The sequence below is a fragment of the Acinonyx jubatus genome, chromosome E1, assembly GCF_027475565.1.
Source record: "Acinonyx jubatus isolate Ajub_Pintada_27869175 chromosome E1, VMU_Ajub_asm_v1.0, whole genome shotgun sequence".
NCBI classification, from domain to species: domain Eukaryota; kingdom Metazoa; phylum Chordata; class Mammalia; order Carnivora; family Felidae; genus Acinonyx; species Acinonyx jubatus.
In genome coordinates this window covers 28469221-28488421 of record NC_069397.1, presented here as the reverse complement: position 1 = coordinate 28488421, position 19201 = coordinate 28469221, and the positions used below count along the sequence as shown (strand labels likewise).

Below are 19201 nucleotides of genomic sequence, written 5' to 3'. Positions count from 1 at the left end.
CGAAACAGCAGTTGCATCAAAAGTTATGTGGGACTGTTTTTGTGCCACTCCTCTGCCGTAGGTGCCAACGCCTTTGGGGCTCGACCCCAGAGCCTTTCACTTCCTTTAGGCCTGAGCCCAGGCCACACACCCTTCCCCTCCCTACACCCAGGCAGGCAGGCCTGGCCTTCTCATCGGCCCCTCTGCCTTCCTCTCCAGAGGGACCTTAGCCAGGTCCCAAATGACGGTCATTTTCCTGACTGAGGATGAGACCCCACACTGTCTCCAGCACCTCTGCCCCAGTAGGAGCTCCACCCCTCTCCGGGCATGGGGGGTGGGGGTATCTCCAGGAGAATGGCACTCTCGGTGTCCTTGGGGAGTGTCAGTCTCGCTCCTAAAAAGGTATGTGGAAATCAGATTCGTATTTTAAATGCCAGGAACTCGGGGTTTTGTTGTTTTCTGTTTTTCAATGGACACGTATCATAAGCTTTCTTCAAAGCAAAACTTTAGTTTGATCATGTAAATGTGTCCCTTTGGATATCAGTTGCCCCCTCTTTGTCAGACCCTCTGTTCCGATCCGAATTCCCAGAGTCGTCCTCCTCCAAAAGTACACCATCCACCCTTTTTCCATCCCTTTTCCACCCTCGCCCCCTCGCAGCCGCCACTCTGTCTCTCTCTCTCTGCACAAAGCTCTGGATTTCCTTTAAATGAACCAGCCCTGTCACTCACCAGACAGGCCTGCCCGGGAGGTGGGGAGGGCCCTGGGCCAGTCAGATGACAGATGGTTTTCTAAACTGTTTTAGGACGTGTTTCCGACATTCTGGGTGACAATTTCTTCTTTGGGTTGCTTATTTTTGAGTGTTTGGATTCTATAAAGCAACACTGGGTTTAGCCAGGAATGTTTGAACCATCTCTAGAAAATGCTGGTGGTTGGAGGTGCAGGACATGCTGGGGAAGGGGTGGAGAGTGCTTTAAGCAAACACAGCATAGGGAAAATTCATTTCATGATGGACAATTCGGGATGGCTGTGTGCATCACAAGAGAGTGTTTCATGAAATCACAGCCTGTTGGAGCCATAAGGAAACTCCGAATTTTCTCATCTCCTCTTTCTGTGAGTGGCACAGAGGCCCACTGACTCATCCAAGGTCACAGAAATAAGGAGTGGCTGTGCCAGGACCATATCGCCGGCAGTCCACACCCAGGCCGGCACCTTTTCGTACCGGGCAGGGGAGAGGATGCAAAGAAAGACGTGCATTCCCTGATACCCTGCGGCCGACAACAGCGGCCCCCTTTCAGTGTTTACTAAAAACCAAGGACACTCCAAGGCTTCCTCTAAATCAGGGATTGTCTGCCTCCCCCGTGCGTCAGAAGCCCCTGGAAGGCTAGAGATGTGGGTCACACCTGATTCTCCGTGTGTTGTGCAGGCTTCTGCGGCCAGGCCAGAGCCGGAGGCCCCACGGTGGGTCTCACAAGAGAGGGTCACAAGAGTTAGATTCATTGTATTGTCAGGAGGACCTTTCCTTCCACAAGAAAGTGGAGTGATGGACTGTGCAGATGTGCACCACAATTTAACTTTTGGAGTTTTTTTTTTTTTTTTTTTTAATTTTAGAGAGCGTGAGCAGGGGAGAGGGCAGGAGGGAGAGAGAGAGAGAGAGAGAGAGAGAGAGAGAGAGAGAGAGAGAGAGATCTTAAGCAGTCTCCACGCAGAGCCGGACGTGAGGCTCGACCCCACAACCCTGGGATCATGGCCTGAGCTGAAATCAAGAGTCAGATGCTCTACCGACTGAGCCACCCAGGCACCCCTCACTTTTTGAAATTTTTGAAAGCCTTTAAACGGAAGGTTCTTGCCCTTGGCTGTATACTGGGATCACCTGGGAAGCACTTAAAGGTCCACTGTCCGGGCTGTACCCCTAAACCAGATAAATCAGAATCTCCGGAGGTGGGGCCCGGGACTCAGCATTTGTTAAGGCTCCCCAGGTGGTCCAGTGGGCAACAGGGGTGAGGGTCCGCACGTGAGAGAGCAGGGTCCTCTCTCTCGGTGGCTGCAGTCTGGCACCTTCCGCTGGTTAATTCTGCTCCTGGCCCCCACTCCTGTGGGCATCTGAGTTAGCCACCCCTGGGGTGGAGGATCACGTGAGGAGAGGCCACTAAATGTTCAGGTGGCACTGCCTTGCGCTTGTAGTTTCCCCAAGGCAGTGACTCCCAGCCCTGGCTCTCATTCACCACTTCAGAGCATCCTTCCTGACCATCATCAGCTGCTGTTCCACAAGAACCTTCTCTGGGGCAGACTCTGGGCTAGGTCTTAAGTGGGACATGTGACTCAGTCCCCACCCTAGAAAAATTTGTCACCCAGCGAGAGAAATGGGGCGTGCACGTAAAAATAACTGTGCTTAGGTAAGGCAGAACCCGGTAAGTGCCACAGAAGCAGTAAAAAGTCGGCGTGGCGTCACATAATTCTCAAAAAAAGTCAGAAGCGCCGTTCACTTCTAATTTGCCATAAAGTTTCTCACGGCTCTGAAACGTCCAGAAAAGCGTCTTGTTCACTGTCAGTGGGATGGCAACAGCTTTTACTTAGATGAGTTAGTAACCTCAGAGGTGTGTTCGCGCCAGCCCCAGGGCCACCGCTTTCCAGGTTCGTCATCCTCTTACATCAGAAGACAGGTCCATGCAGGGTCGGAGGTGAGGGAGCGTTACAGGCCATTCTGGTCTCCCCTCCTTGCAGTAGACACGAATTGATTACTTCGGGCCCAGAGAAGCGAAGCACCGTCCCCAAGTTACAACAGCAAGGCAAGGCCAGGGGGGGTCGGAGGCGTTGACACCAAGCACCATGATCCTTCTGTTACCCCGTTAGAGGGGCCGAGGAACTCCAGACTAGCAACCTTGGGTCTTTGGGTGTGACTGCCGTTAACTAAGGCATGGCACCTGCCCAGCCCTGAGTTCCACCATTAACATTTTACTCTTCTGTACCAACGGGAGGAGCAGACCACATTCCTGATACCCAAGTTCACCCAGGTGGGCCGCCTAATCTCACAGGCCCTGAGATTTTATCAGCAAAACATTTTTCTCTTTTCTGCCTGATTCACTACTAAGAAGTGGGAAGTATTCGAGCAGGAGGGTCCCAGCTGCCCTCTGTGGCCCAGTCCTTGTTGTCAGAGCTGAACAGTAATGCATACGCTGATTTTGAACAAGGGAAGGTTAGCTCCACTGAAATGGCATTATGAAGCTGGGACAGTATGAAGAATTACAGGCGACCGTTATGGGGAAAGAATTCCAGCCTCCTGTGTACATCTGACCATCTGACCATGTGGCTCGTCATGGAGAAAGTAGCAGAGCCCTCTGGGCGGTGGTGGAGGCGGGGGGGGGGGGGGAGGGGGGGGGCAGTCTGCCTTAGAGGCAGGGCTGATGGCTGGACAGGCCTCAGCAACATGGCAGCTAACAGTCATTTAAACTGACTCCCTGCAGGCATTCATCTGAACATTTTGTGTATGTTAATCCTACACTGACATCATCGCCCCCTTTACAGATGGGGACATCAAGGCACAGAAGGGTTAAGCAACTTGCCCAAAGTCAAAGGTTGCCAAGAGGTTACGCTAGTAAATGGCTGAGTCAGGATTTGAATCCAAGACTTGTGCTAACCTGCCTCACAAGAAGCCTGGTTGCTCCCTTCGTGCATTGGCCGGGCAGGCTCTGCTGAGGAGGAAGCCCTCCCCACATTCCCAGCAGCAGAGAAGGGATGGTCATCTCCCATTCTGGGTGGTGAGTGGGGTGCCAGGGCAGCCATGGGCGCTCATGGGCCGGGGGCTGTGCCATATCTTTGCTTGGGCCTCGGCCCCCCCAAGAAACCTGAGCCCCATCAGACCTGCTGCCTAATTCCCCAAGGTCTTACCCCAAGTACCCGCCATGGGAGCAGTTCTCTGCTTGACGGCCCAGAACTCCTGTCCCTTCAGAAATAAAATGAGAGGTTTCCCAGGCACGTAGGCTGCCACAGGTGACCTCTGGCTCCTCAGGGCCTTGGGGGAAATGCTAAAAACAGGATCACAAGGCAAGTCTGCGAGGCCCCGCACCCCCAGCTCTTCCAAGCCCAGCCCAGGAGAGCTCATTCCTACCCGGGTCCGTGCTAGGGCCTCCTGGTCCTCAGGCGCATCTTGCTGTCCTAGAGACAGGCTGTCCTCCACAGGGACAGCTTTAGGCCAGGGTCCCCATGCTTCTTTGGCCTCTGACAGCCCCTGGCTGGGGCAGCCCCATCCCAACACACACACACACACACACACACACACACACACACACACACACACCCTTTTCTTAGATCCGTGTTTGCCCATCCCCCACAAGCCCAGCCACAAGGAGAGCCCGTTGTCCCCCGCTCCCTGGTAATAGCATCAGGGACTTATCTGCCAGGTCATCTGAAGAATATATTCGGGGTGACCAGTGAGGCTGAACAGCTTAACAGGACAGGAGGCGGATGGCAGGGAGCTGGGGAAGTGGTCCGGGACAGATTCCCAAAGAGGCAGGGCTGGGTGGTGGGGCTGTGGCCCTGGGGTCCCAGGTGCCGTGTGGGGGTGGGGGGGCTGTGAGAGCTGCAGGCCTCTCCGGAGTAGGGGGCGGCCTGGGCAGCTCTCCTCCCCTGCCCCTCTTCTCACACCTGTCGGTCTGCCTACCCCGTTTGATGGTTGAGATTAAATTCCAGCCCTTAGCGGTGTCTGGTGCTCAGTCTCCAGCAGAAACCTTTATCCGAGATTAAGGATAATGGATTTCCTTTCTTGGATAAGTTTTTTTTTTTCCTTCCTTTTTCTCTGAGGCTTTTTTTTTTTTTTTTTTTTTTTTTTTGTCAAAAATGCGCTCGACTCCAGAAAACAGACCTTTTGTTAAATGTCTTTTTATTGACTAAACTCGCCTCCCCCGGTTCTGTCCCCCGCCCTTCCCCCCACCACACCTTTTCATGCTTCCAGGGAAACCTTCCGTTTCAAGTACGGGTGAGGAGTGCAAAAGAGTAACTTGACCTTCCTTCTCTCCACGGCCGGCTTCCTTCTCCTTCAGGGTCCCCCGAGTCCTGCTGTGTGCCTGCCGCCAGGGCCTGGTGTGCGGAGGTTGGGATAGGGAGAAATAACTTGACCTCTTCCTTATTTTCCCTCAGCACTTTGCGCCACCACCCACATTTCCAGAAATCTAGATCCTGCTTGGAAGAAATGGGGAGAGGACTTGGCGGGGGAGTCCCTTCGTTGGTCTCAGGTGGCAGGGGTCAGTGCCACCCTCCGTGGGCGGGGGGTGGGGGCAGCCTCCAGGCACACATGTGGTCCTCAGGGGAGCTGGGAGACCCATTCCAGCAGCCAGGGATGACCTCGTACCTTTATTTCACCTGGATCTTTCTTTTTCCCCCCTCAACAGCCCTATTACCATATTTAAATGCAAGTATGTCTTTTTTCATTGACGTTTTGAGTAGCTTAGCCTGACCTTTTTAGACTAGCTTGTTCCCTTTTGAACTTCTTTCCTCCCCAGTAGTTCCGTGTAGCTAGGACAATAGTCTTAGAGTTTAGTGGGCTTCTAGTTCGCTGTGTTTGGGGGACAGCTCTGTTTCTTTCCTTTCTTTCCTCCCCGGCTCCCCGCCCTCCGTGGTGCATGTGTCCCCGACTCTGTCCCGTAGCGATTCCATGTCTGGAAGCTGCTGTGGCTAAAACAGAGCCGCTGTCGGGCTGTGTGTTGTTTGCTGCTGGCTCTTGGCGCATCATTTAAAACCACCATCATTGGCAATGGGTCTTGAAATCAGGCCTCCAAAAGTTGAAATGGGGCCTCCATAAGTCTGCCTGGATGGCAGAGGGTGTTTGTTTCATGTGTGCGTGAGTGTATCTGTGTGTGTCCCCGTGTGTGGCTGTGTGTGGCTGTGCTCATGGCCAAGAGAGGCCCAGGGGAGGGGCCTCACCCACCTCTTCCTTCCCCTGGGCCTTCTGCGGCCACACTGGGTCACCTCGTCCCTTCTCACCTTTAGTCCCATTCTGGGACACCCTTGCTGCCGGGGGTGTCACTAGATTGCACACACACCTTCACACGCTTGTTGGAGTTCCCGAGGAGACCCTTCACTGCTGACTTGATCGGGACACAGAGCTCAGACAGAAGAGCCGGATCGAAATCCCCATACTGTGCCTCAGGAGGTTGAAACTGAGAGACGGAGCCGCAGGGCTCGCCCCACATAGGTCCCTGCAGCCCCCGACTCCCTCCTACAGCTGCCTTCCTGTGTACACAGTCAGCTGGGACTCCCAGCACACCTGGCCCCCTGGCCTGCCAGCGTGAGCTAGTCCGGAGCTAAGCAGAGGAGCTAAGGCAGGCAGAGCCTTAGGAGAGCGGCTGGGTTCAGCGACCTCCTGGCCCAGGTGCCTGTTCTGCCAAGAGGCTGGGTCCCAACCACTCCCGGGATCCCTGGGCCATGCGTGGCCCTGCTCTGGACACACCCCTCGATCGGTGCGGGGGCAGCAATGACCCCACCCCACTCCCAAGAGAAGTTCCTCCCAATCCTCTCCAATTACTCCCGTGTTCCTTTTAGAACTGGTTTCTGGGGTGCCAAATGTGTAGGAATCAAAAACACCTAAAGGCGCTGTGCCTGCCGGAAGCCCGAGAGCCACTGACCCGGGTCCCTCCTGAGAGCTGTCCCGAGGAGATCCCTTTGCACTCCCGTCTGCGGGAAGGGGGGTGAGCGCGGCCTGTGAGCCCGGTCTGATGCAGGGCCCTTTCTGAGGTCTCTCCTTTACTCCGGCTCCTCTCTCCCCGCCAGGCTTCCCGGCAGCGGCTTACGGACCAGTGGCGGCGGCGGCCGTGGCAGCGGCAAGAGGATCAGGTAGGGAGGTGTGTGGGACAGGCGCTCCCAGGCATGCCCCAGTGTGCGGGGGAAGGTAAAGGCCCTGTTGGATCTGTGTGGCTGCGTCTGTCCACTACTGTCACCACAGCCCGGAGGGTGGGGACAGGGGGGCGCGGGCCAGGCCCTGCCACCCAGGGCAGCTCCCCGTGGGGGTCAGTCTCAGGACTGCACACCAAAGGTGGACCGTGATTCGCTCTTTGAAAAAAGACCAGTGAACTTCTTTTTGACTTTGGACGGCCCGTTCCCCTGACAGCCGGCTTCAGGGCACCTGTTGGTCATTTCCCTCCTCAGCTTTCACTGCTGCTTCACAGGGGCTCCCTTCCAGGAGCCTCTGACCCCGCCAGAGAAGCTCTAGCTTGTGAGAGGGAAGCTCAGGGCCCACGGGCGTGCTCCTGGCCTCGGGGCCCCTGCCGCACCTGGCAGATGGCCTTGCTGATTGGGCTAAAGCCCGAGTCCTGGAAGCCTGGAAGTGGGGCTGACCTCAGTGGAATGAAGCGATTTCCTGAAGCCCCCTATCGCATCCTGGACTCTCCTTGTAGCAGAGACCAGAGAGCTCCTAGACCCTACCTGCCGAGGGCAATGGGATTATCTCTTGCATAAAATTGCCCTGGTCCTTTAGTCTCCAAGCCCAAACTTTGAGGTCTTAGAGCCCCTCAAGTGAGGTGAGAACGTTTCCCAGCAGCTCAGTGGGGTCAGGCTGGAGCTGGGGTGTGTCAAGGATGCCCTGTCCCCCAGATGCCCCCCACCTTCCTAAGCACGTGGGGCTTCTGCTGTGTGCTGGGCCCCCGGCAAGGCCTCCTGGCCTCCACTCCCCAGCCACTGAGAGGCCCTTGCTCCTCCTGGACTCAGTAGCCATGGTTTGCGGCTCCCCCACCCCCACCCCCCAGCCCAACACCCCTTGGACAGGGCACTGGAGCACCCAGGGAAGCAATTAGTTTGACCGGGCTCTGAGGAGGGTGGGGGGAAGGAGGTGCTGGTGGGGTGCCAGGAAGTGGGGCGTTAAAAGCCCAGAGGGCAAATGCCAAAAACCCAAACCCTCAGTGATAAGAGACTGGCACATGGAGGCCCTTTAGGAACATCAGTACAAATCCGTTCCATGCAAACTGGCACTGCCTCGAGCTACAAAGGATCCACTCCCCGAAATCACCCATTGGAGATTTGTTTGGAGGGGCCGGGAATTTTCTGGGGGCTGCTGAGGGTCAGTTAGCCGGAGAGCTGGGCGCCCGTCCTCAGCCTCTGCCTGCCCTAGCGGGCCTCCAGCAGCCCCACCTGCCCTCTGGCCCGTGTTCCTTGGTGCCCCCTGCCCTGGGGGCAGGGCGCGCCACTGCCTCGCGTCTCCCTGTTCTGTTTGGTTTTTTAACTTGAGTGCTTTTTGGTATCATTACAAATGAGCCTCTGTCCTACCTGTGCCTAGTGGGGGGGGGGGGGGGGGGAGGGGAACCACAAAAAGAAACCTCGAGATTTTTGAGTGTTGTTGGTTGTTTTCTCCATTCAGTTTCTTTCTTTATTATAACTTGGATTATGAAACTAAACTTTAACCCGAAATTAACCCTGCCTCTCTCCCCACCCCCATTCTCCTTGACGTCATGGCAAGTTTAAAGGGCAGCATGGGGTTCTTTGTGAGTCTGAGAGCGGTCTCCCCATGGTCTCTGCCCCCCCTGCCACCCCCACCCTCTCACGCCCCTCCCTCCCACCCCCGAGAGCCAGGCAGGAGTCCCATCCATCCTCCCCCTAACTCCTAACCCCAAATTCCAGAGCCATCTCCAACCACACTTTTTTTTCCAGGATCAGTGGTGTTTTATTTGTAGCCATTTCCATCGGGAGCCAAGTCTCCCAGGGGCCATTCGAGGTCAGCCATGCTCATCGCTGCACTGTTAGTGAATTCTATTCAGGAGTGTGCTCCCAGACCACCTGCCCCACACCAGCCTAGGTTAGTGCCAGGAGTAAATCCTCAACTCCGAGGTGCCTGCCCCCAAGGGTGCAGGCTCAGCCAGGAAGATACAGGGCACCCCACAGTGCTGCCTGGGGGTCAGGGGCCTGGGGTAAGCCCCAGGGCGACGACCAGCCGGTGCCTGCTAAAGTCAGACCACCACCTGGGCTGGAAGACACCTGCCCCCGTGTAGACAGGGTAGCCCAGCCCCTCACCTCCATCCCCCCTTTGGACCTGGAGCAGGGTTACAAGATGGGGGAAGGAGGATCTCTACCTCTCTTTCTTTCAGTGTGGTTTGGCCTGTAAGGACTGTCCCCTCCCTCCTCCTAGAAGATAATCTGGACTCCGAGCCTGGTGGGATGGCCAATTATTTACCTGTTGTAGTGGCCCTCGGTGGCATTTTGGCAGATATGGGAAAGGGGCTGCCCAGACTCTTCTGGGTTTGCGCATCAGCCTAAGCCAGCAGATGATCACGGACGGCTGACCGTCCTGTTCTACCTTCACCTGCTCCTGCAATCCTGCCCCACCCATGCCAGCTCCTTCCAGCGGGACAGGGATGCTCCTTCAGCCTCCCGAGCAAGCAGCCTCAGCTGTTGGAGGGCATCACAAGTTCAGGCGCATTCTCTTATAGGAAGAAGCTGGTTCAGGGGGTCTGCGGAGTACCGACCTTGAGCTTGGTACTCTGCTGCCCCTGGCAGGTGGTTGGAAAAGGGTAGGAAACGAGGCCTCTGCTCCCCAGGGGCTGGCTGTCAGGCTTGGTCCAGGGATTAGGCATCCTATGGAAGGCCCTATTTTGCCTTTCATTTTGGTCTAGCTTCACAGCTTTGTTTTTTTTCTTTTTTCCCTTCCATGTTATGACGTACTGGGGGAGCTTCCTGAGGCGGAAGCACCTGCTGAGGGCCGTGGGGGTGGGAAACAGCTTCGATTTTGCTCAGGTTGGCAACTCGCATCTGTCAGGGCTATGGTGTCAGGGTAGGAGGTCCGGGGGGGCCGTGAGCTCTGCACCCACCTCAGCCAACTCCTCGGGGCCAGCCTGCCCGCCTTTGCCTTAATTCGCCCTGGGTCTGAGGTGAGCAGGGCTCAGGTGACCCCCCCAGGGGAGGTCCCTGCCGACTCCTAGATAACTTCACTAGCAGTGGGTCACTTTTCTTTTACCTTCACCTGGTAGTCCGAAACGTCATCTTTCCTTGTGCTCAGTCGAGAGTTTGTTTGTTTATTTTGATCGTATTCATTCAGTTCCAATGGCCTCATCATGTCCCACCCAAACCTGAATCCACTTTGGTAAACGACCCCACCCCACCCCCTACACACACACAGGTGAGGGCAGTGGTTTGGATTTTCAGGCTATTTTATTTCTGGGTGACATTACGGGTGGGTCTGTGTATCAGTCGCAGAGCTTCTGAGCCCCCTGCCCACCCCCAGCCCATCTCCGGCCCCAGCCAGGACCCCTTACTGTACTTTATACTTGCCAGCTTTATTCCAATCTAGTAACATGAGTTCCTGACGGTGGTGGTGAGTGCGAGAGTCATGTTTCTGTTGTCTTTTCTCTTGCTTGGTTGGGGCTGCGGTGAGAGAGTGTCTCTGAGGCATACTTTCCCGCCTCTCTTACACTAGGATCTGCACACCTCCTCTCAAACACTCTTCTGAGCACGCTCAGCGGGAAGGTTTGTCCACACCTATTAATCCTCTCTCAGTGTCCAGCTTCCTGTTAGTACCAGCTGGTTTGCATGTTTTTGCTTGTTCAGATGAAACAGTTCAAGAAACAAACTCATATCCAACTCTCAAGAAATGTCTTTTTTTGTACACTTTCGTTTTCGATTTTTTTTTTTTATTAGTTACAACTCCAAAACACCTGTTGTCCAGTAAAACATTTCACACCTCCCCTGCCTGTTCTTAGAGTGTATGTATCTGTGGGACTGAACTAAATGCATGCACTGTAGTAGATGTCCTGGTAGCTGTAGCCGTAGTTGTAGAACATGCATTGTTGAGTTGATATTACAGGGTCCGCGACAGCCCGGCACGGCACGGCTGTCTGAAGGATAGCGTGGGGGACCAGGAAGAGAGGGGGCTCCATATTGTCAACGTTGCCAAGGGGCTCGGATCCATGTTCTCGCCATCAGCCACCACCACCTCCCCTCACACTCCCCGCTCCCCCGGTCCAGCGCTGGGTCACCACCCTCGGCTCTAGCCTTCCTGAGATCTCTGTTGATAGTGACCAACTCTCGCGAAAGAGAGCAGAACCAGGATTGCAGGGAGTCTGAAAGTTCTTCCTTGTTCTTGTCTTCCTCGTATGGTTCTTGAACAGAGCAGGTCTTCTCTTATTTCTTAAGGCCTACCATCAAGGCTCCCCTGAGCCCTTTTCTCCGTTGAGTCCTTTGCCAGCTCACATCCGGCCCTTCAAGGAGACAGGTCCGTGTGGCAGTCCTGTCTGTGCAGTCTAGTCCCCAGGGTGGAGGGAAAGTGAGACGTTGCGGGGAAAGGGATTCAGATCTTAAGATGCTCGGTCTGCAGACAGGAAATGCACTGGGTCCTAGAGAAGGTTAGCGTTTCTTCTCACTGGGGGTGAAGATAAGGGAGAAGCCTTTACCTGAGGTCTCCAGGGGGCAGGGTGGGGGCAAGTAGGGTCAGAGTGGCAACATTCCTAGTATAGAGACTACTGGCACAGCTTCGTGGGGAGGAGGAAGGGAGGGGACAGGTGGGAAGGGGACCCTGTGACATTTAAAGAGGAGACCACAGTTTCCCTCCATCTTCCCAGAAGACTTCGCAGTCCTGCAGCCTCTGCGGAGGCTCAGGGACGTGTGCGGTCAATGTCTCTGGACACACCATCTCCCCTACATTTGTGATGACACACTGTAAGGGAGTGCCAGAGGTCTCTTAGAGCTTCGGGAGATGGCCCTAATCTTTACAAGTTGCTGGCACATGAAGTCACAGCTGCCACCTGGGACCTGCTCTTTAAGTCGGGCCAGTCGGTGGCTCTGAACTAATGCCACGGGAAGACGCCGGTGGAATCTGAACCTTCAGGGCAGAAGTTAATCTGTTATGGGAGACTGAAGCCCAGGAAATCACAGAGTTCATGAAGTTCCCGAAAGAGTGCAAGGTGACAGAGTAGAATGGCAGCTCAACGGAGAGGAGTGGCGCCGTGGAAGCCCGTGGCACCGTCAGCACGAACAAGGATTGCCTGCGAGCAGGCCAGTCAGTCACGGGACGGAACGAGGCCCGGGAGGGCAAATCTGGGAAGAGCCGTTCTGCAGGGGGTGGTGGGACAGAAGGCAGAGAGGACAAAAATCCCCCTTAGTGGCCTAAATCCTAAGTCTGGCTCTGCCAGGAAGACGGCTTCGCTAGCCTGTGACCAGACATCCTAAGAGTTTCAGTTCCAGTAGGCAAAGTGAACAAAAGCAAAATTCAAGTCAAGACATAGAAGAACGAGTTGAACTTGAACCATAGAGAAAATGCTTTGGGGAGGAGGGTAGGTGCAGGTGCTCACGAAGCAGACTTGCCTGTCCCACCCCTCCCGGGGTATTTTCCATTTCCCCGTGGCAGCCTTCGCCTTATTTGTTGTGTTCGGGGCTGAGGGGCGTGAGCGGTAGCGGCCCACACACACTCTTCCGGCCGCTGGAGGGAGCCGGGAATTGTTTGTGTCATTTGTGTCTTAAGCTTTAGGGTTCCCAGGTGTTGCTTTCAACAAGCACGCGTTGAAGGTTTGCTTCGCGGCTGGCAGGAAGGAATATAAAGGCAGATAACATTTCTTGCCTGCAGTGGTTTGAGAATCTAGATCCCTCCTGCTGAGAGTCCTTATTTCCCACGACGCATTACTTCTCATCAGCTTCATTTAAAAAAGGAAAGTGGATCAATGTGCTGCCTCCATTTCTGAAGTCGGCTTTCCTGCGCTTCCATCAGCAGGATCCAGTGTCCAGGAAAGGGGGCTGCAGGGCAATCATCTCTTCTTTCCCACCCAGCCTCCCTTGTGCTAGCGGCAAGCATCCTCTGGGGCCTCAAGATGGCCAAAGCTGGGGGTAGGGTCCTGGGGACGCGCTCTTGCTGGGATAGAGCCACATCTGCGTCCATGGAATAGAGCCAGCACACTAGCCCAGAGGGAGAGCAAATCCGTGACCTGTTATGACCAGCTGCTGCAACCAGCCAGACTTACCCAAAAGACCCTGCCCGAACACATGCCTCCCAGTCCATGGCCTTGCGTTCTGGGCATGGGCACCTCGTTTCTCAGTTTGTCATTAAAATCTTCATTCCTGGGAGAGCCGGGTCTTTCACCAGAAAGAGTCCAGCATTGGATTTCAGTAACCCCAGTGAATTTATAATAATGTGCTGAGCTGCCCGCTGCTGACCTCAGCTTCATTCATTTTCCGAGGGCTTTGGGACCAACCCTGTTGAGGATAAAATACATCAGCTGTAATCAATAATTTTGTAATAGAAACACCATGCACTTGATAAATCAACTCTAGTGCAATTAGTGACTAGCCTTGAAGCCCAGACCTGAGTATAAGTTAATCCTGAAGTGAATGGAGTGGGGGAATGTTAATGGTCTTTTAAATCAGTGGAATCATCTTCAGAGGGTGACACATCCGTGCCTGTCCCCTGAGCTGGTTGGCCCTCTCTCTCATGCTGGCTCGGGAGCCCAGGCCCTGCTGTGTGCAGGAGGGGTCGAATGTGTGAGAGGGCCCTTGGAGGCTCCATAAGAGCATGTAAAGCACACTGGAGATGGGCAGAGGGACCCCTTATTTGCCCCCTGGGCTGGGTGGGGCCACTGCAGGGTGTGAGGAGCCCCAAGAGCTGTTGACCCCATGTGTTGGTGAGAATCCTCAAAAGAACACAGGCGTGGGTGCATCGTGGTCCCTTATGTTTCTGCAGAGGTTCGACTGCCGTGACCAGAGCTAGCCCATGAGACAGGCAGGAAGGCAGAAGGTTTGGGCCTGGCTTTACATGTTTGTTTTTAAGAGAAAGCTGACGTGCAGATTGGCTGTGTGACTTACCCAGAGTCACACAGCTAGTCACCTGGAGAGCAAGGCTTTGGTCAAGGGTGAAGAACCCTGAACTTCACCTCCTTTAAGGAGCCCTGCAGAAAAACCATGTTTGTTTCTGAAGAACTCACCTGCTGCCCAGATGTCCCCGACATGCGGGACGTGCTGGGAGAGCCCAGCAGCCTTGGAACCGGCACTGTGTCCTCTGAGGACTCAGGTCCCAGGACCTCACAGTCTCACCTTTCAGGTATAGATTGCTGAACTGGGCCCAGGGCACATCTGCCACGGAGTCCAGTTCAGCAGATATTTATTAAGTGTGTAACAACAGTAATTATCATTACACGTGGCAGGCGCTGTCCTCGGCCTTGAGTCAGGGGGCTTTGGGGCATATCAGAAAACCCAACTCAGCCTGGTTAAATGTTACAGGGACTTTACCAGCTAACATCCTGGAAGCTCCATGGAAGAGTGGGCTTCATGTGTAGACTGCTCTGGGGAGTCGGCACTTCTCTTAGCTCGGTCCTCCTTTGGGCTTCAGTATTGTCTTTATGTTGGCTTTCCTGTGGTGCCAAATGGCTACAACAGTTTCCTGCTTCATACTAACCAGTCTAGAAGAAGAGGGGGTCAGATGGTCCCAAATTCTAGCAGACCCCAGAGCTTTGTGCCGTTTGACTAACGCCTGGCTGGTGAGAGCCAATCGCTGAGAGTGGGATCCATACCCCCACCCTCAAACTGAGGAGCCCAAGAAGGATGGATTTCCAAAGGACAGTCTGGGTGCGGATAAAGGTAAGGTAAGGTAAAGGGTAAGGGAGCGTGTGGCTGGGTAGTCAAGCATGAAGCCCACCACAGCCGTGGAATCTCCTAGATGAAGGCAGAGCACAGTCTCTGCCCTCGGGTATCTCCCAGCCTCGTGTGGAGGCTAACAGGTACTTATAATATGATGCCATAAGTCCGGCAACAGAAGGGGCACAGAGGAGGAAGTGATTGGCTTTGGGAAGTCAGGGAAGGTTTCACAGGGGAGTGAGTGTCTCCACTTTGAAAGGACAAACAGGAGCTCCCCAAGAGCCAGGGGAACAGCATGTGCAAAGCCACCAGAGCCCAGAACAGTAGAGTAAATCTGAAGCCCCACAAACGGTTCACTCTGGCTGGAGAATAAAATGCAGTGGGGTGGGGATGGGGCATGGGAAGCAGCCGCCGATAAAGCCGGAGGGCTGGCATAGCCAGAGCAGAGGGCCTTTGGTGACATGTTAAAGAGCCTGGATTCACACACCGGGGAGCCTCGGAGAGGCCTGAACCAAGGAAGTGACATCAGATCTGGATGTCAGACAAGCCTTGACAGCAGGCTAGATTAGATTTGAGACTAAAAAGCAGGAGGACGAGTGACAGATCATGGAGAGTAAGCGCTCCATGAATGTTCATGTTATCACTGCCCAGCAAAAGAGAGGCTTCGGGTCTTTTGCTCTTACCCATTAGCTGATTAACTCTGGGCTCAGCATCACACTGGGGTCTGGGGTGGGATGCAGAATTTGAGGGCAGGTCCTTGCCTTCAACAAGCTCCCAGTCTTTGGGGGCGGACACAGCACACAGTTGTTACAAGAGCTGGTCTTCAGTGAGCCTACGTTCCTGCCTGATCGGAGAGCACTCAGCAGGCAGGGAAGCTCAGATAGGAGGCAAGACTCAAAGTAGACACTGGAGGGTGTGGAGTGAGAGGTAAGAGGACATTCCAGGTGGGAGAACTTGGATAAAAGGTCATGATGAGCATGGGATGAGCAGCCAGTTCCCCGGGGGACAGTGGCAGGCTGCCTGATGGGCAGTGGGGGTACAGGCTTGCTGAAGTAGAGGCAGGCTAGATTCTGGGAGACCTTGAAACCCAGATTGATACAGTCCTACTGGTGGGAGAGAGAGGTTCATATGCTTTATGGCAGTGGAACTTGGTAAGGACAGAACCAGCTAAGGAAGATCAGCTTGGCAGCGGTCCCACAGAACACAGCTCGGCCCCTCCCTAATCCCCCTGGCTGGGGCTGGGTTTGTGATCTGGAGCCAGGTTAGGGGAGCAAGGCAGACACGGCGGGGGGAGGGGGGAGCATTTGGTCACAGTACTCCGCCTTAGTTTCCTGTGACTCTTCTTTGCTTCTGCCAACAAGTTATTATTCATTCCCTGCTTGGGACTGTTGGTTCCCACTCCTGTGCCCTCATGGCAGCCTCTGTCTGTCCTTATCTCTGCTCCCTCCATTACAATTGGCTCAGACTGCCAGGAAGCCACACCTGATTAACCCTAGCTGGGGTGCCCCTCCTCAACACATTACTGTGTCCTCAGCCTTCTTCCTGATTGGTGAGGTCTTCTGGATGAAAGCCGGGATTCTGACTCTATGGAACATGTTTTGCATGTATCCCAGAGTGGTGCCTGCCTTCTCCAACAATATAAACCATCAGTTTATATTTGCCTCCAGGAGACAAAGTCAGCCTCATTCTTAGTGTAGATGAGTAATTATTATGCAGTCGGAGAAAGCAGAAAATAAAGGGGCCCTTTGTTCCTGGATGCTTATTAATATTAATAAAAAGGTCTCCCCTTGCCAGCTTGGGATCCTGCAGCACAGGAGGTGGGCAAATAATGCTTTTGAACAGCTATGATTGGCTGTTGGAATTAGATCTGTCAGGATGAGAGAGCCACGATGAAATCCACTCTGTGGCATGGATAGGAGGGTTCCAGCCAGCATCTCAACATTCACCCCCATCTGGAGGTCCCTTAAGGGAGGGATATGTTCCAGGTGATTGATAGACTGCTAGAGTCACTTCCCAGCCAAGTTTAATACGAGATGCTAATAGAACATGTTAATAATAACTCCTGCATGAGTGAGCCAAGCACGGGGCTAGGCCCACCTGCCCTACCCCCATTTAATTCTCATAATCCTATGAAGAGGGCACTATCATTCTCATTCCCATTTTGAACATTTTAAAACTGTGGCTTAGACAGCTTGTAGAGGTGGTGGAGACAGGTTTGGAACCTGGGTCTGTCTCATCACATCTGTGCTCTCAACCATGTCAGCAGATGCCCCGTCGCCCCAGCCCCTTGGATTCCTGAGTGGAGGTCTGCATTCTTAACACAAAATCAACGGAAAACCGCCGCTGCCCATCAACTTAATTCTCCGTATCCTTGCGGGGAGAGAGAACCCAAGCCCGTTTATAAGAGGCCTCAGGAAACATTATATGCACATATAATGCATATATGCCGCAGCTTCTGCTGTTGCAGACTTAAGGTCATGGTTCTGTCTGGCTTTGGCTGACATTTCTGATCTGGCTTCCAAGTCCCTGCATCCTTTTCAGACCACAGGCAGACAAAGGAGGCCCAGAGGAGGCGTGGTCGGGTAAGAGGGAGCCAGCCTGAAGGTAATTGTTATTATTTGAAAGCAGACTTTAGCTAAAACAAGCCTGAAGGAAGTTAGCCACTGCCCAAAAGAAACTAGGCGATGGAGCAAGGGAGGGCCTCTGAGCCAGACAGACCTTCTCCCGTTCTCTTTCTCCGGAGGGATGAGTCAACAGCCCTTCCTGTGAGCGGTGAGGGCTGAATCTGGAAGGTCGCTGGGAAGCCGACGATTGGCCGCGCAGTTGCTGGGGCTTTGCTTTGGGCCAATGCTGTGGAGGGGCGGGGCCGGAGGCGGGAGCAGCAGGATCCTCGGCCAATCGTCCTGCAGTGAGGCTGGGCTCCCGGTACTATGGCAACCGCGAGCAGGGGCTCATTTGTTTTGTAGATGAGTAATTACTACGCAATTAGAGAAAGCTAAAAATAAAGGGGCCCTTTGTTCCTGGTTACTTATTAATATTAATAAAACGGTCTGTCCAGGTCTGTGGTAAGCAATCAGTGCAAACCTGTGTGCCTGTGGTAGAGCACTGTGGGAGGCAAAGGCTGCCCAGCCCCACTCTCCGTTCTCTTTCTGGAAGTTATTTCTGACTGCAACCTGCAGCGGGTTGGCTTTCCGGGCCTTGGGGGAAAGAGAGGCTGTCTTACAGACACGCTCAGGATACCCCGGAGTCAGGGGTCAGTTAGGCACTGACCCAGGGAAAGGTCTGGCAATGTCAACCCACTCCCAGGGAAGAAGACTAGAAACACAGTAGCAAAACCAGGAGACATGGACAGATGTTGGAGGATCCGGTTTTGCTGTGTATCCTTGGACACATTGTTTGACTTTTCTGGGTCTAGATTGTTTATCCCCAGGTGCATGAAATAGTCTTTAAACCTCCCACTGAGGCAGCCCTGAGATTTCAGTGTCTCCCAGATCACCTGACTTGAAGAGAAACAAGTCAGGCTTGGATATAACTTGCTGGAGGGTTACATCGTGTCCAGGGACTGGCCCCACAGCAGTCTGTGCTCTGGCCTTGGGGACAGAAACAGTTCAGAGGCTTCCCTTTTATCCCTTCACCTTGCCAGGATACGGGGTTGCCTTGTGGATCCATCAGATAAGGATGATAATTGTTTTTTAAGAGGTTCAGAGCATGGAATGGGATCTTGGTTCTGGTCTAGCTTCGATAGGCTAGGTGATTTTGGGGCAAAGGGTTTCAGACTAGAGGGTGATTAAGGACCTTTCAACTCTGTAGCTCCATATTGCTACAGTTTCCAAAGCTCTCAATCCCTTGTCATGGGGAGGTGACAGTGACAGTGCCTTAAGAGCGGAGAAGAGTGACTGGAGAGAAAGCCAGGGGCTTCCAGGTGATGAGAATGCATTTCAAAACAGCACTGCATTTTTTTTTTTCATGCGTGAAGGCCTGAAGTGAGAGGGACAGAAATATTTCCAGAATTGTGTATCACTGAAAAAATCTGTTGTCAGATTTCCATCCTTGGGCGTGGTTGGTTAAACTTTTAGGTCTTGGCTATCCGGATGGCATTTATTAATAAAGGTGAACCTGTTAACAGCTACGGTCGGTGAGCAAATCTAAGACTGGGGCACAGTGGCTCTTGAACTTTGCTGCATGTTAGAATCACCTGGAGAATTTTTGAAAGTCCTGGGGTCCAGGCCACACTGCAGACCCATTAAATCAGAAGCTACCACCGTCGACCCCAGGCCTCAGTGGCTGTTAAAGCTCCCTTGGTCAAGTCCAATGTATAACCGTGGACTCAAGTACCAGCAGGTTCTTGCCAGATGTAGAGTCTCACACCATCTCTGTGACTTTATTATCAGCATCGATACCTCAGAAATGGATACAAAGAGCCACGCCAGGCAGCTCCCCCCACCTCCTCTAATGACCAGGAGAGCTGGTCTGGATCCTCAGCCTGCATGCAGCCTTAGAGCCCGGGGCCGTCCTGCCTGGCACTGGTCCTCCCAACAGGGCCAGGAAGTCCATCCCTCCAGGGCAGGCTGAAGGGGTCTTCATCCGCAGCAACACATTCTAGGACAGGCCAGTCCTGGCTGAGATTAAGAGCGTGTCCATATAGAACCAAGGGCCCGGAGCAGCCATAAACACGGAAGCAGCCGCCCTCCT

At 53.9% G+C, this 19201-nt stretch overlaps 1 protein-coding gene and 1 long non-coding RNA gene across 10 annotated transcripts in view; one reads left to right on the top strand and one right to left on the bottom strand.

Moving 5' to 3' along the window:
- The window catches only part of MSI2 (musashi RNA binding protein 2), a 390499-nt gene that overhangs the window by 352734 nt on the left and 18564 nt on the right, over positions 1-19201 (top strand). For 6 of the 8 annotated variants that reach the window (XM_053212757.1, XM_027034198.2, XM_027034205.2 and 3 more), the window contains one exon: positions 6743-6805. In XM_053212757.1, coding sequence (XP_053068732.1) covers positions 6743-6805 — 63 coding nt within the window. Of the gene's footprint in view, positions 1-6742; positions 6806-10370; positions 10421-19201 lie in introns of all 8 variants that reach the window. The other 2 variants (XR_008294422.1, XM_053212758.1) reach the window with 1 other exon arrangement.
- LOC128313544 (uncharacterized) lies at positions 9613-17361 on the bottom strand. Of its 2 annotated transcripts, none has more exons than XR_008294424.1 (3): positions 17228-17361; positions 14165-14334; positions 9613-13135 (listed from the first exon to the last, which is right to left on the bottom strand). It is a non-coding gene; the product is annotated as an uncharacterized LOC128313544 (long non-coding RNA). The 2 variants fall into 2 exon arrangements; XR_008294423.1 differs by having other exon boundaries at positions 15193-17359.